The 16,833-nt window shown below is 39.4% G+C and overlaps 2 protein-coding genes across 4 annotated transcripts in view; both read left to right on the top strand.

Annotated features, from left to right (window-relative positions):
* Window positions 1-8,302, top strand: part of chrna5 (cholinergic receptor, nicotinic, alpha 5) — a 31,149-nt gene extending 22,847 nt beyond the window's left edge. For all 3 annotated transcript variants that reach the window (XM_062024090.1, XM_062024107.1, XM_062024099.1), the window contains 4 exons: window positions 4,531-4,640; window positions 5,077-5,254; window positions 5,321-6,016; window positions 7,226-8,302. In XM_062024090.1, coding sequence (XP_061880074.1) covers window positions 4,531-4,640; window positions 5,077-5,254; window positions 5,321-6,016; window positions 7,226-7,384 — 1,143 coding nt within the window. In that variant the 3' untranslated portion in view covers window positions 7,385-8,302. The remainder of the gene's footprint in view (window positions 1-4,530; window positions 4,641-5,076; window positions 5,255-5,320; window positions 6,017-7,225) is intronic.
* Window positions 8,303-13,104: 4,802 nt separating this feature from the next.
* Window positions 13,105-15,741, top strand: LOC133641874 (UDP-glucuronosyltransferase 2B14-like). The gene is made up of 2 exons (XM_062035968.1): window positions 13,105-14,056; window positions 14,149-15,741. The coding sequence occupies exon 2, from the start codon at window positions 14,155-14,157 to the stop codon at window positions 15,739-15,741; it is 1,587 nt and encodes a 528-aa protein (XP_061891952.1). The 5' UTR covers window positions 13,105-14,056; window positions 14,149-14,154.
* Window positions 15,742-16,833: the final 1,092 nt, after the last annotated feature.

The following is a 16,833-nucleotide window of genomic DNA, read 5'->3' on the forward strand; positions in this document are numbered from 1 at the left end:
CCAAGTAGACACATTGTGGGTTTCCTGGACGTCGTCTACATCGCTAAAGGAAAAATATAAACAAGAAAATCCCTCTGCCATGTTCGACTAGTTTTTTTAATATATTCATCGCCTGTTTGAAAATGTCCTCTTCTCTTCTACAACTCTCTCGTCGTCATTTGGGATATCTGTTGTGATTTCACTTCCTGGTTCCATGACCCGCCCTATCCTGCCTCTGATTGGCCTGTCCCTAATAGTTTGCTCTAATCTTAACCAATCGTGACTCATCATAGTAAACAACCAACCAATCATGGATGTTCTTATACGTGCAAGCATGTCTTGGAAGGAGGAAGGGGAAGGGTTTAGTAGGCCATGAAGTGTTGAGAGGGAGTGGGGAGCAAAGGAAAATCAACAAATAAGCGGTGTTTGGTCATTTTAACGTGAAATAAATTATATCGATATTACGATATTTTCTTAATTCATATTTTGTTTAAAAATATAGCAATATATCTTACAAACTCCATATATCGCCCAGCCCTAGTTTGACCATTGGTTGATCAGTGTGACCCTCCCACTTCCAGCAGACATTGGCCAGTCCACATGTCAATCATTATACATTGTACATTGTACAAGTGATTAGTCAGTGTGTCAGTCACCCTAAAAGCAGACATTGGCCAGTCTTCATGTCAATCATTACCATACTACTAGCAATTGACCGCCATCTTATTCCAACTTTAAGCAGATATTGGCCAGTATAGTAATAATGTCTTCATTACTCCCCTCACCGGTTTACTGTAGCATACAGTGATTGACTGACCCATCCCCAGTTACCATTTAATGCTGACAACAATAGCACTTATTTTATAATTCTGGACACTAAAAATACTATAGCATACCAACTTTAATAATGTCTACAGGTAAAATTCCCCCTAAAATAAACACAGTACTAATTTTAAGCTTGTTTTCTAACAAGTCTTAGCACATATTGGAACACCCACTTACAGTGCATCCGGGAAGTATTCACAGCGCTACCTCAAAATAACAATGTGAACAGATTTTTTTGTTTTTTGGGGGAGAAATTTATTAAAACAAAAAAAAACAAAAAATCACACATTTGTATGTATTCACGGCCTTTGCTCAATACTGTTTACCTTTGGCAGCAATTACGATGCCACAAGCTTGACGCACCTTTTACAGTTTTGCCCATTCCTTTTTGCAGCACCTCTCAAGCTCCATCAGGTTAGATGGGAAGTTTTGTTTTTCATCCAGGATGACAAAACATTGCTGCATTCATCTTAGTCTAGTCAGGGAGGTGACTGAGAACCCAATGGTTACTCTGTCAGAGCTACATCATTCTTCTGTGAAGAGAGGAGAACCTTCCAGAAGGACAACCATCTCTGCAGCAATCTACCAGTCAGGTCTGTATGGTAGAGTGGCCAGACGGAAGCCATTTCTTGGGAAAAAAAAGTTTTCCAATATGCACCTGAAATACTCTCAAACCATGAGAAACAAAATTCTCTGGTCTGATGGGATAATAACTGAACTCTTTGATGTGAATGTCAGGCATCATGTTTGGAGAAAGCCAGGTACTGCTCATCACCAGGCCAATACCATCCCTACAGTGAAGCATGGTGGTGGCAGCATAATGCTGTGGGGATGTTCTTCAGCGGCATGAACTGGGAGGAGACTAGTCAGGATGGAGGGGAAGATGAATGCAGCAATGTACAGAAACATAATGGATGAAAACCAAAGCTTACCATCCAACCTGATAGAGCTTAAGAGATGCTGCAAAGACGAATGGGCAAAACTGCCAAAAAATATGTCTGCCAATCTTGTGGCATCGTATTCAAAAAGACTTAAGACTTAATTGCTGCCAAAGGTGCATCAACAAAGTGTTGAACACAGGCTAGATAATAATGTACATGTGATTTTTTTTGTTTTGAAATTTTTTATACATTTTAATAAACAAAAACTCAAAACATTTTCACCTTGTCATTATGAGGTACTGTCCGTAGAATTTGGGGACACAAATGAAAATGATTCCAGTTTGGAATAAGGATGTAACATAACAAAATGTGAAAAAAATGAAGCACTCCGAATACTTTCCAAATGTACTGTAGAGCTCCAAAATTTGGGCTGGCCTGCATCAGCCTGCTGACATCACCTACAGAAGACTGGAAGCAATTTCATATTGCGTATTATGACCCACTCGACATCCGTTGCTTTCAGTCTCCCCTAGAGGGGGGGGGAGGGGGGGTTACCCACATATGCGGTCCTCTCCAAGGTTTCTCATAGTCATTCACCGACGTCCCACTGGGGTGAGTTTTTCCTTGCCCGTATGTGGGCTCTGTACCGAGGATGTCGTTGTGGCTTGTACAGCCCTTTGAGACACTTGTGATTTAGGGCTATATAAATAAACATTGATTGATAAACATTGATTATGTATTTTAGTAGCATCGTCATCCCAAATCACGATATGTTTGTGCAGAATTTGTAGGAAATAGCAGATGCATTGTTGCAGGTTGTAGCAATACAACTACATACATTTGCATACATTTGTAAATAATGGGAATATGAGAAAAGTATAAACCTCTGCAGTCAAACTGATTCGCGTAAAATGGGACGGACTAAAGAGACGAGTGTAATTTGCAGCGATCATTTTAATGTTTAAAAGACACAAGCCAAATATGATCCCGAAAATCAGGAGCACCCTCGATGGTAGAAAGACTAAGTCAGAACCTGCCGAAAAAACCCCAAAAAAGAAGAACAGAAGATGGCCCTCAAGTGTTCTATTTTGCATCCTCTTCGACTGATGTTTCCATCAAGATGCTGTAGGAAATGCTAAAATAGCACAAGTAAACACTGGTTCTGGTGTCTATAGAAGAGGAGATGACTGTTATATTTTTTTTTTGCTCATAATGTTAACCAAATCTGTTTTGAGGTAATCATGGACAAGGGCACAAAAACATGCAATTAAGTGATCAAAATTATAGTTTTATATGCCTTTATCCACACTGACTATGTGGGGAAATGGGCTCCAGTTCTGTGGATGACGTCCTTTAAAGGGTGAACACTTTTGTGTTAATTTTAATTGGACCAAATTTTGCAAATACGATTTAAAATACCTTGTGCAAAAGGCATTTGCTGGAAGTCTCTATGCAGTGTTTCCCATAAACTGCCAAGATACCTGTGGCGGTGGGGGCGTGGCTATGGGCGTGGTCACCATGACATCATCGAGTAATTTGCATAATTTACTACAATGATTTGATTTTCTTTAAAAAGGCTCAAAAAAGTTATACTTACTAATTAATAATAACAGTTTTGTTTTAAACGTCCATCCATCCATCCATTTTACAATATAATTACAACACTTTATGTACATATTTATATACAGATTTGAACAATAAGTTATTCACTGAAATATATTTATTAATTGTGGGTCTTACAAAAAATATATCTTATAAAATACAAAAGCTAAAATGTCTCAAAGCTCTGCCCCTTTAATTAGTGCATACTAAATAATTTAACTTTAGCCTACTACTACAACCATATTTTTTTTACCAGCAACATAAAGTGAAACAGAGGCAGAGGTGTCCTGCCACAGTCAGTAACAAATAAACAGAAAACAGTAGTGGTGGTAGATAGACACAGAGCTTCATCAAACATCTGATCCACTGAACAAAGAGCTCCAAAAATCTTGAACTTTAGACTGCCATCAGTTTTACTCCCTACACTTAACCATGTGTTTCCTACTGCCTGCAGACTTTGCACCCTTTGTTATATACACATGTTGTGTTTCTAATATAAATACATTTAATAAAGTCAAATACAAATAAGGCAACAAGAGAAGTATCCTACACTTCTCTTTTGTAAAGTAAATCTGAACAGTCGATATGGGCATCTACATCAACTATATAATTTGCCTGAGAAGCTGGAGAGGACCAAAAAAAAAAAAAAAGAAAATTGAATTGAATTTTTTTATTTTAATTTTATTTGTGGCGGACGTAATTCTTTCGTGGCGGGCCGCCACAAATAAATGAATGTGTGGGAAACCCTGCTATGCAAACCACCTACCAAATGCATGACATACAGTAGGTGGACTACCATGCATCCCAGTATATTATGACCGGTGGCATTTACCTGACACTTCTCATCAAGAGTCCTCTCAGCACTATGCCTGCTTCCACTCCCACCAGCCTCCTCCCCACTATTGCAGGCCTCATTCATGATCCTTTGTGTCACGTATCATAGGAACAAAGACATGAACATCCGCCCCCTCCACTACAATGAATTATGTTGCACACACATGGAAAAGGATACATTGATAATCCTATCGGTCTTATAAGCTGTTTTGTAAATGTTTGTCATTTTTGTCCCATATATACATATAACATATATTCACTCAAGCTGTGCCAGGTTGTTGGCATATTATCATTTAAATGTTTGGCAGATGTTCAACAGTTACTGATTTTTGCTTATGTTTGTTTTTAGAGCAAAGTACATTTTTTTTTTATATTTAAAATATAAATATGTTGTTAATTTTCCATGTAGGAGTGGACTGACATGAAGCTAAGATGGGACCCTGATGACTATTTGGGCATCACAGCGATACGAGTGCCCTCTGACAGGATTTGGCTCCCAGATGTTGTACTGTATGATAAGTAAGTGGTATTATGGATCAATTTTATACTTGCATAAAATGATCTTGATTGATCAATTGGGGGGGGCGGTATAGCTCGGTTGGTAGAGCGGCCGTGCCAGCAACTTGAAGGTTCCAGGTTCGATTCCGACTTCCGCCGTCCTAGTCACTGCCGTTGTGTCCTTGGGCAAGACACTTTACCCACCTGCTCCCATTGCCACCCACACTGGTTTAAATGTAACTTAGATATTGGGATTCACTATGTAAAGCACTTTGAGTCACTAGAGAAAAGCGCTATATAAATATAATTCACTTCACCTCACACATCAATTAATTGATTTATAGCTATGTCTTAACACCTATTATGCACCTCTTGTATTGTGCAAATGTGTCAGGAAACAACAATGAGACACAACTTTTATTTTGAAAGTCATCAGTTGATGCTTTTCTTCATACAGTTCGGATGGTCGTTTCGAGGGTACTGTCACCAAAGTGGTGGTCAAATACGACGGAACCATAACGTGGACGCCACCTGCTAATTACAAATCTGCGTGCACCATCGACGTCACCTTCTTCCCGTTTGACCTGCAGAACTGTTCCATGAAATTTGGCTCATGGACCTACGATGGGTCACAGGTTGTTTACATTGCATCAATGTCGATCATACCTGAGCACAACATGACTTTACTCTTTATTTGACAGGTGGACATCATTTTGGAGGACTTCCATGTAGACAGGCAGGACTATTTTGACAATGGCGAGTGGGAGATTGTTAAGGCCACGGGCAGCCGCGGTATAAGGATGGATGGCAGCGCTTCATATCCCACCATTAGCTATTTCTTCATCATCCGCAGGCTGCCTCTTTTCTACACCCTCTTCCTCATCATCCCTTGCATTGGTCTGTCCTTCCTTACCATCCTCGTCTTCTATCTACCCTCCAACTGCGGCGAGAAGATCTCCCTCTGCACCTCCGTGCTGGTGTCGCTCACCGTCTTCCTTTTGGTCATCGAGGAAATCATCCCCTCCTCCTCCAAAGCCATCCCGCTCATCGGCGAGTACTTAGTCTTCACCATGATCTTTGTCACGCTCTCTATCGTCATCACCGTCTTTGCCATTAACGTCCACCATCGCTCGTCGTCAACACATCACGGCATGGCGCCCTGGGTCAGGAAGATTTTCCTGCATCAGCTGCCGAAGCTTCTGTGCATGCGCAGCCATGTGGATCGCTACGGCACGGCGGAAACAACACGCACGGGAAGAACCCTGGGAATGGGAATGATGAAGGACTCTGCAGCTGAGGTCAACTCTCACTCCCATACCAGGCACAACATCCAAGCTGCACTGGATTCTATTCGCTACATAACAATGCATGTGGTGAAGGAAAATAAGGTCAGGGAGGTGAGTCTGTTACTTTGAGCTATATCATTTTCTCCTTATTTATACTACTTAACCTGTTTAAGGTTAAGGGCTTAGTTTTGAAGTCGTTTTGGAAATGTTATGCCCCCAGAGGTAGTATAAGAGCCAAAACAGAGGCTGGATGACACATGTGTGAAAGGAAAAAGCAAAAAAAATCCAGACCAGGATCATGTTAAGTTTTACACTCACCTTTCCCACCTTGTTGTATTTAAAAGATCCCACCTCACTCCTACCCACTTCTCTAAAGTGGGCTGGCTCAAGGTGGAGGACAGAGTTCAACAACTTGCACTGAGCCTAGTCTATAAAATCCGCTACACCTCCCTGATACCGAAGTACATGTCAAACTACTTCCTTAACATAAATGACCGCCATAACCACAACACCAGGGGGAGCTCCACTAACCACGTTAAACCCAGATTCCGAACTAACAAAGGTCTTAACTCATTCTCTTTCTATGCCACATCAATGTGGAATGCGCTCCCAACAAGTATAAAAGAAAGGGCATCTCTATCCTCCTTCAAAACCGCAATAAAAGTTCACCTCCAGGCAGCTACAACCCTAAACTAACACCCTCCCCGGATTGCTAATAATCAAATGTAAACAATCAAATGCAGATACTTTTTCTTATGCCTTCTGATCGCTCTCTCTCTCTCTCTCTCTCTCTCTCTCTCTCTCTCTCTCTCTCTCTCTCTCTCTCTCTCTCTATGTCCACTACTTCATGTCCATATCCTACCCCCCCCCCCTCCACACCCCTGATTGTAAATAATGTAAATAATTCATTGTGATTATCTTGTGTGATGACTGTATTATGATGATAGTATATATGATAGTATATATCTGTATCATGAATCAATTTAAGTGGACCCCGACTTAAACAAGTTGAAAAACTTATTCGGGTGTTACCATTTAGTGGTCAATTGTACGGAATATGTACTTCACTGTGCAACCTACTAATAAAAGTCTCAATCAATCAATCAATCAATCAATCAATCAATCAAAACAACAGTCACAATACCAAACGCTGCCACTGATGTCATGCATCTTAATACTGTAATGCAGGATGTAATGTCACTTTGTATAAGTTCACAGTTAAATATTTTATATATAAAAGGCTTCGCTGATACAGCTCTAATGTGAAAATAAACTGCTCTGACAAACGGTTTTTTTGTTTCACTTTTTTTTTTGACCCAGGTGGTACAGGACTGGAAGTTTGTCGCCCAGGTTCTGGATCGAATATTTCTTTGGGCGTTCTTGCTAGTGTCCATCCTGGGATCAGCTCTCCTATTCATCCCGGTTATCTACAGATGGGCCAGCATCATCGTCCCTAACTATGTCGGAGGTACCCTCTGAAGGTTACCTGATATGGAGGTGAGGCGTATCAGCAGCTAAGGTCCACATTTTGATAGGAAAATCTCCCATAAATAATTTGTCTATTCATGTATCCTATTTTAAAATACTATACAATGGACATCATATAAAAAAACTTTAAAACAAAAATGTAACCAAAGTATAACAGTCCTACATTAAAAGGTAAACCACAACACAAGCATGTTTTGATGCATACTTTCCATGAATGATAAAGCAAAAAAATTCCCTTGAGGCCTTACAAAAAACAGGCCTCAGGTTTGCCATTTATATTCATCATTATGCTAATCCCCTCCCTACAGGCAACAAAGTCGGTTGAGTGTGCAGCCATGAGCATGCAGTTAATCACAAATCCGCATTGTGCAGCAAGTATAAACATGTTTCTTGAAGCAACTGGAACACTTAATAAAGAGACATTCACACTACTGGACACTCTAAGACAGGGGTGTTCAAACTTTTTCCTCCACGGGATGCATACTGAAAATTCAGCGTATGCAGGGGCCATTTTGAAATTATTTTTTTGGTAAAAAAGAAAACCAGGCACATATTTTTAAAGACAAAACTTTGTCAGATTTGTGTTATCAGTGACAAAGTATAATATAAATAATTAATATTAACAAAATGTAAATTTTATTAAATATTTTTGCTCTTTTTTTCTTACATTTTTATAGCTTGTTTTCCCTACAATAGCCCCCTCCTGTAAGAATAGAATAATAACAATGGTATTACAATTGTATAACTGCATAGCATAGTGTGTCAAAAATTATGTCCATAAAAGTTGTAAACAGAATCGGTGATAGGCGGGGTCCAACCTTCACTGTAAACAGGTCTGACTTACTGCGGGCAATGTGGACCAAGTTCTGACACTGATCATACAGGGAGCGGACTGCCACAATCAGTCAGTTCGATACCCCATACTCTCTGAGCACTCGCCACTGGACTTCCCGAGGGACACGGTTGAATGCCTTCTCCAAGTCCACAAAACACATGTAAACTGGTTGGGCAAACATCCAGGCACACTCAAGGATCCTGCCGAGAGTTTAGAGTTGGTACACAGTTCAACGACGAGGACAAAAACCACACTGCTCCTTCTGAATCCGAGGTTCGACAATCTGGCGTAGCGTCCTCTCCAGTACACCTGAGGAGCTTCTTCACTACCTCTGCAACCTCAGCCCCAGGAATAGGAGAGCCCACCACAGAGTCCCCAGGCACTGCTTTCTCATTGGAAGACGTGTAGGTGGGATTGAGGAGGTCTTCAAAGTATTCCCTCCACCAATCCACAACATCCCAGTCGACGTCAGCAGCACACAGTCTACACTATACACAGTGTTGACAGTGCACTGCTTCCCCCTCCTGAGGCGGCTGATGGTGACAGCATCCCTCACCATTGGTGTCCACCAGCGGGTTCTGGGATTACTGCCACGTCAGGCATCGACCACCTTGCGGCCACAGCTCCTATCAGCAACCTCGACAATGGAGGCACGGAACATGGTCCACTCCAACTCAGTATCCAGCGCCTTTCTTCGTAACATGTCCGAAACTCTCCCGGAAGTGGGAATTGAAACTCTCTCTGACGGGCGACTCTGCCAGACGTTCCCAGCATACCCTCACTATGCGATGGGCCTGCCAGATCTGTCTGGCATTCTCCCCCACCACCGGAGTCGATTTATCAGCAGGTGGTGATCGATTGAAAGCTCCGCCCCTGTCTTCACCTGAGTGTCCAAAACATGAGACCGCAAATCCGATGACAAAGTCAATCATCGAACTGCAGCCTCGGGTGTCCTGGTGCCAAGTGCACATATGGACACCCTTATGTTTGAACATGGTGTTTGTTATGGACAATCTGTGACGAGCATAAAAGTCCAATAACAAAACACCACTCTGGTTCAGATTAGGGCAGCCGTTCCTCCCAATCACGCCTCTCCAGGTGTCACTGTCGTTGCCAACGTGAGCGATGAAATCCCCCAGTAGAACAAGAGAATCACCAGAGGGAGCACTCTCCATTACTCCTTCTTGGGACTCCACTGCTGTTTGGTGCGTAAGCACAAACACCAGTCCAGACCCGTCCGCCCCGGAGGCGGACAGAAGCTACCCTTTCGTCTCCAATGTACAGGCTCTGAGCTGCGGGGCTGGAAGAGAATCCAGCCCATCTCAAGAGGACTGGTTCCAGAGCCCTTGCTGTGCGCCGAAGTGAGACAGACTAGATCCAGCCGGAACTTCTCCATCTTGTGCTCCAGCTCAGGCTCCTTTCCCCCCCAGCGAGGTGACGTTCCATGTCTCAAGAGCTAGATTCTGTAGCCGAGGATCTGACCTTACTGCTGTCCAACTCACAAAGCATCCGACTTCTATGCCCGCTCCTATGGGTGGGGAGCCCGTTTGAAGGGGGGGGGGGACACGTAGCCTCTTCGGGCTGTGCCTGGCTGGGCCCAATGGGGGCAGGCCCGGACAACAGGCGCTCGCCATCAAGCCCCACCTGCGGCCTGGCTCCAAATAGGGGCCCCGGTGACCCGCATGCGGGCGTGAAACACCTTGGTCCTTGATTTTGATTATTCATAGAAGTCTTTGAGCTGCTCGTTGTCTGGTTCCTCACCTAGGACCTGTTTGTCATGGGAGACCCTATCAGGGGCATAGAAGCCCTGGACAACATAGCTCCTAGGATCATTGGGACACACAAACTCCTCCACCACAGTAAGGTAGCAGTCAGAGTTCATTCTTGTTGTAATTTTTTTTAATTAATTAATAATTAGTTAATAGTAATTTTTAAAATATATATATATATATTAGGGCTGTGAATCTTTGGGTGTCCAACGATTTGATTCAATATTGATTCTTGGGGTCACGATTCGATTCAAAATCGATTTTTTTTTCAATTCAACACGATTCTCGATTCAAAAACGATTTTTTCCCAATTCAAAACGATTCTCTATTCATTCAATACATAGGATTTCAGCAGGATCTACCCCAGTCTGCTGACATGCAAGCAGAGTAGTAGATTTTTGTAAAAAGCTTTTATAATTGTAAAGGACAATGTTTTATCAACTGATTGCAATAATGTAAATTTGTTTTAACTATTAAATGAACCAAAAATATGACTTATTTTATCTTTGTGAAAATATTGGACACAGTGTGTTGTCAAGCTTATGAGATGCGATGCAAGTGTAAGCCACTGTGACACTATTGTTCTTTTTTTTTCTTTTTTATAAATGTCTAATGATAATGTCAATGAGGGATTTTTAATCACTGCTATGTTGAAATTGTTACTAATATTGATACTGTTGTTGATAATATTCATTTTTGTTTGACTACTTTTGGTTTGTTCTGTGTCGTGTTTGTGTCTCCTCTCAATTTCTCTGTTTATTGCAGTTCTGAGTGTTGCTGGGTCGGATTTGGTTTTGGAATTGGATTGCATTGTTATGGTATTGCTGTGTATTGTTTTCTTGGATTGATTAAGTTAACAAAATAAAAATGTAATTAATTAATAATAAAAAAATAAAAATCGATTTAAAAAAAAAGAGAATCGATTCTGAATCGCACAACGTGAGAATCGTGATTCGATTTCGAATCGATTTTTTCCCACACCCCTAATATATATGTATATATATATATATATATATATATATATATATATATATATATATATATATATATATATATATATATATATATATATATATATATATATATATATATATATATATATATATATATATATATATTTATATATATATATATATATATATATGTTAGGGGTGTGGGAAAAAATCGATTCGAATATATATATATACATATATACAGTATATATATATATATATATATATATATATATATATATATATATATATATATATATATATATATATATATATATGTATATATATATATATATATATATATATATATATATATATATATATATATATATATATATATATATATATATATATATATTAGGGTGTGGGAAAAAATCGATTCGAAATCGAATCGCGATTCTCACGTTGTGCGATTCAGAATCGATTCTCATTTTCAAAAAATCGTTTTTTGGGGTTTTTTTTCAATTTATTTTAATGTTTTTATTTTTATTTTCAATTTTTATTTTTTTAAAATTAATCAATCCAACAAAACAATACACAGCAATACCAAAGCAATGCAATCCAATTCCAAAACCAAACCCGACCCAGCAACACTCAGAACTGCAATAAACAGAGCAATTGAGAGGAGACACAAACACGACACAGAACAAACCAAAAGTAGTGAAACAAAAATGAATATTATCAATATTAGTTACAATTTCAACATAGCAGTGATTAAAAATCCCTCATTGACATTATCATTAGACATTTATAAAAATGAAAAAAATGAACAATAGTGTCACAGTGGCTTACACTTGCATCGCATCTCATAAGCTTGACAACACACTGTCCAATATTTTCACAAAGATAAAATAAGTCATATTATTGGTTAATTTAATAGTTAAAACAAATTTACATTATTGAAATCAGTTGATAAAACATTGTCCTTTACAATTATAAAAGCTTTTTACAAAAATCTACTACTCTGCTTGCATGTCAGCAGACTGGGGTAGATCCTGCTGAAATCCTATGTATTGAATGAATAGAGAATCGTTTTGAATCGGGAAAAAAATCGTTTTTGAATCGAGAATCGTGTTGAATTGAAAAAAAAATCGATTTTTCGAATCGTGGGACACCCAAAGATTCACAGCCCTAATATATATATATATATATACACTACCGTTCAAAAGTTTGGGGTCACCCAAACAATTTTGTGGAATAGCCTTCATTTCTAAGAACAAGAATAGACTGTCGCATTTCAGATGAAAGTTCTTTTTTTCTGGCCATTTTGAGCGTTTAATTGACCCCACAAATGTGATGCTCAAGAAACTCAATCTGCTCAAAGGAAGGTCAGTTTTGTAGCTTCTGTAACGAGCTAAACTGTTTTCAGATGTGTGAACATGATTGCACAAGGGTTTTCTAATCATCAATTAGCCTTCTGAGCCAATGAGCAAACACATTGTACCATTAGAACACTGGAGTGATAGTTGCTGGAAATGGGCCTCTATACACCTATGTAGATATTGCACCAAAAACCAGACATTTGCAGCTAGAATAGTCATTTACCACATTAGCAATGTATAGAGTATACTTCTTTAAAGTTAAGACTAGTTTAAAGTTATCTTCATTGAAAAATAAGGACATTTTAACGTGACCCCAAACTTTTGAACGGTAGTGTATATATATATATATATATATATATATATATATATATATATATATATATATATATATATATATATATATATATATATATATATATTGTAAATTCACTACTTCGTTCGTATGTTTATTTTATTTTATTTCAAGAGCTGCTAATATATTATAGATCGGGGTGTCCAAACTTTTTCCATTAATGTTTATGGTTTGAGTTTTATTTCGAACATGCATACACAGTATATATATATATATATATATATATATATATATATATATATATATATATATATATATATATATATATATATATATATATATATATATATATATATATATATATATATATATATATATGTATATATATATATATATTTATACATATATATATATTGTAAATTCACTACTTCGTTCGTATATTTATTTAATTTTATTTCAAGAGCTGCTAATATTTTAGATCGGGGTGTCCAAACTTTTTCCATTAATGGTTATGGTTTAAGTTTATTTCGAACATGCATACAATTAGAACATGATACATCACAATTTCCAGTTTCTCTTTTCAACATGTTCGAAAAGGAATAGGAAGAAGAAGCGCCTATGTATTCTGACCCCTTTTCCATTACATAGTAATTGCTGACACTTTTGTTCACTTCCTGTTCTCAATTTATTCACAATATACTCCATAAATAATAACATTTAAAAAATGAATAATAAGTAGTGAAGTAAGTTGTATTTTATATAGTGTACTGAAAAGTCAAAGTATTTTCAGATTTTTCGCCACATATTGCTATTGTATCAAAAGTTTATGGTATTTTTTCAGTTTTTACTGTTGTTAGGTTTTTTTCTACACAATATGCTGTGGGCCAACAAATCTTTCAGTAAATGCCCCCTGGGCCGCGTTTTCAACACACCAGCACCAAGACACTTCATTGTAATCCACACAAAGAACACTAAAAAAACCCTGAACTTTAGTCAGTCAGTCCAGGCACATCATTTTATTGTTCAATAAACACACCCACAAACAGACATATTTAATATACAGGAGCTGAACTCAGTCAATATTTTAAAGTATATGATCAAATGGAAAATTTTTAGTTACACTTAACGTCTTGAAAATGGGAAAACAAAGAGAAAAGAGGCTCTGGAGGGAAAACATTTCAAATAAAACACTATCATGGGCAACCTAAACAGAAATCAGAAAAATCACCAATTGAAGAAATGATCTGAAAACCTACCCTAAATAAGCTGTGAAACCGTCAAAGTGGAGAAAGGGTTAAAGAGAAAACACTGATCAAGAGGTTATCAATATAGCACACACGCGGTTATGTAAGCTTTGCTGGGCTTTGAAGTTATCTGTCCGCTCTGTATTTTACCCCTGCGACTGAGGAATACAATACTGAATGAGTGATCGCAGCTGCTCTACCTCGATAAGGTACGTCATGAATATGTTTCTTGGAAATAAAACCATAGGAACACGTCATGGACTTGACTGATCTAGCTGAATTTCTTTGCTTGTGTGTTTAGGTTAAAATGCCTTTGCGTGGAAGCTCAATTTTCCTCCTGTTATGCATTGCTCTGTTGTCATCATGGAGAGCTTGCGAAGGTGGCAAGATTTTAGTAGTCCCTTTCGAGGGTAGCCACTGGGTCAATATGGACATCATGATCAGAGCTCTCCATGCTCAAGGACACTCTGTTGATGTGATTCGCACTGACACGAGCTGGTACATCAAAGAGAACTTACTGCACTACAACTCCATCACCGTATCGGGCAGCAAAGGGCTTGACAGTGACTTTGTCAACCCAGTCCTTGCAAAGATTTTAGCCATCGAGAGGGGACAGAGCTCTGTTATGATGTTTGCTAGTCTGACGTATGAGTCGTTCCAGGTGGGTTTTAGCTTGCATGCGCTCATGAGCGACATGGCGAGGAATTTACTAAAAGATGAAGATTTAATGGCCCGTCTGAAGGAGCATCAGTATGACCTGGTCCTTACTGACCCAGCGGGGGGTGCAGGCATCATTTTGGCTCATGCGCTAAAGCTACCTTTAGTCTACAATGTGCGCTGGGTGACAAGCGGGGAGGGGCATCTGTTCATTGCACCATCTCCTTTGTCTTACATTCCCATGACCGGCTCTGGGTTGTCTGATAAAATGACTTTCTTTGAGAGGGTAAAGAATCTTGTCTTCTTTAGCCTTTGGAAGGCTCAGTTTGCATTTTTTATCAAACCCCATTATCAAGCAGTTTGCACTGAATTCTTTGACTCAAAGGTTGATTACAATGACTTAGTACAAGCAGCAGACCTTTGGCTCATGAGAGTGGACTATGTGTTCGAGTTTCCTCGCCCCACCATGCCCAACGTCATCTATATTGGAGGATTCCAGTGTAAACCTGCCAAGCCTCTACCAGAACACCTGGAGGAGTTCATGCAAAGTTCTGGAGAACATGGAGTCATCTTCATGTCCCTTGGGACTTTTGTGAGCGAACTACCTGCCGACTTAGCCGATAAGATAGCAGCGGCTTTTGCCAAGTTGCCTCAGACGGTCATCTGGAGGTATAAAGGTGCCAAACCTTCAACTCTTGGCAACAACACTGTCCTGGTGGACTGGGTGCCACAGAACGACCTCCTTGGACATCCCAAGATGAAACTTTTTGTGGCTCACGGCGGGACAAACGGTGTCCAGGAAGCTATGTATCACGGCGTGCCCGTTGTGGGAATACCTTTGTTTTTCGACCAGTATGACAATTTGAGGCGTCTCACGGACAGAGGGGCAGCAGTGTTGATCACATTAGCCTCAGTGGACAAAGACAACAAATTCCTGAAGGCCCTGCAGGAAGTTCTTACAAATTCATCCTACAGGACAAACATGCAGAGACTCTCCAGGCTGCACAGAGATCAGCCAATCACATCGTCCGACAGCGCCATCTTCTGGATCGAGTTTATCATAAGACACAAAGGTGCAGCTCACCTGAGGACCAAATCCTACAAGCTGCCCTGGTACGCCTACTACTCTGTGGACGTGTTCTTTACTTTATTTTCAACTGTCGCAATGATGATTCTTCTCCCACTTATGTTTTTGAGGAAATATGTAACAAACAAACAGAAAATAAAGTTAAATTGATGACCATTCACTGTGTATTATCTCTGCTAGTTGATAACACGTAAAACTGTCTTGTAATCTGTCAACTATGTTTCAAGCCCCAACCATTAAAATAGTAGCTCCCAGATTATCTTCTACTAACTTGTTTATGATCATGTTTGACCCATTTGTTCCATAGTTCTTGTTTCATACTACAAAACTGAAAGTTTCTTCTGGGCCCTAGAGATCTGATTGCTCATAAATATGACAAAAGGTACTCTTGGGCTATGTCCACACAAACACATATGTTTTTTGTTTTGTTGTTAAACGCACGCCTCATTCCGGTTTGAAAAAAAAAGAAAAAAATTCACTCATAACTTAAGTTAAAAGTTAAAGTTAAAGTTCCAAAGATTGTCACACACACACTAGGTGTGGTGAAATTATCATTTGACCCATCACCCTTGATCACCCCCTGGGAGGTGAGGGGAGCAGTAAGCAGCAGCGGTGGCCGCGCCCGGGAATCATTTTGGTGATTTAACCCCCAATTCCAACCCTTGATGCTGAGTGCCAAGCAGGGAGGTAATGGGTCCCATTTTTATAGTCTTTGGTATGACTCAGCCGGGGTTTGAACTCACGACCCACCGATCTCAAGTCGGACACTCTAAACACAAGGCCACTGATACGATGCCTCTTTGTATCAATGTTGTGAAATAATAGATGAACAATTAAGTGTGAGTTATCTTTAAAAGCTGTGCACACTTCCAAATAGCTAGGGAAGCATGTTTTCAGCCACACATGTGCGTCCATCACTATATGCTCTATTTGCTCAATCAGCTCACGGCACAAAGTGGCAAAAAGGAAGGGAAGAACACTGAAACAGAAATAAACGCTGGAAAAGCAATATTCCAAAGTCTGACCTGTCTAGTCAGGTCATGACACTCAGCTCTTACCGCAGTTCTCCAAAAAGCTACATTTTCAAGGAGGCGCAAGTAAACCAACAAAGTATCTTGAAACTGAAATGTTTCCTCTTATTACTACTAGGCTGCAACAATTTTGAGAACAACCCTTATAGAGGAGAGCAATAGATTAAGAACTAGTAAGCATCATGAGAAATGGTTTACATGTTACAATCCA

Source organism: Entelurus aequoreus, linkage group LG02 (assembly GCF_033978785.1).
Source record: "Entelurus aequoreus isolate RoL-2023_Sb linkage group LG02, RoL_Eaeq_v1.1, whole genome shotgun sequence".
Lineage (NCBI taxonomy): Eukaryota > Metazoa > Chordata > Actinopteri > Syngnathiformes > Syngnathidae > Entelurus > Entelurus aequoreus.

What these genes read in the sequence shown, in the direction of transcription:
- LOC133641874 (XM_062035968.1), top strand. Translation starts at nt 14,155, where the DNA reads ATGCCTTTGCGTGGAAGCTCAATTTTCCTCCTGTTATGCATTGCTCTG.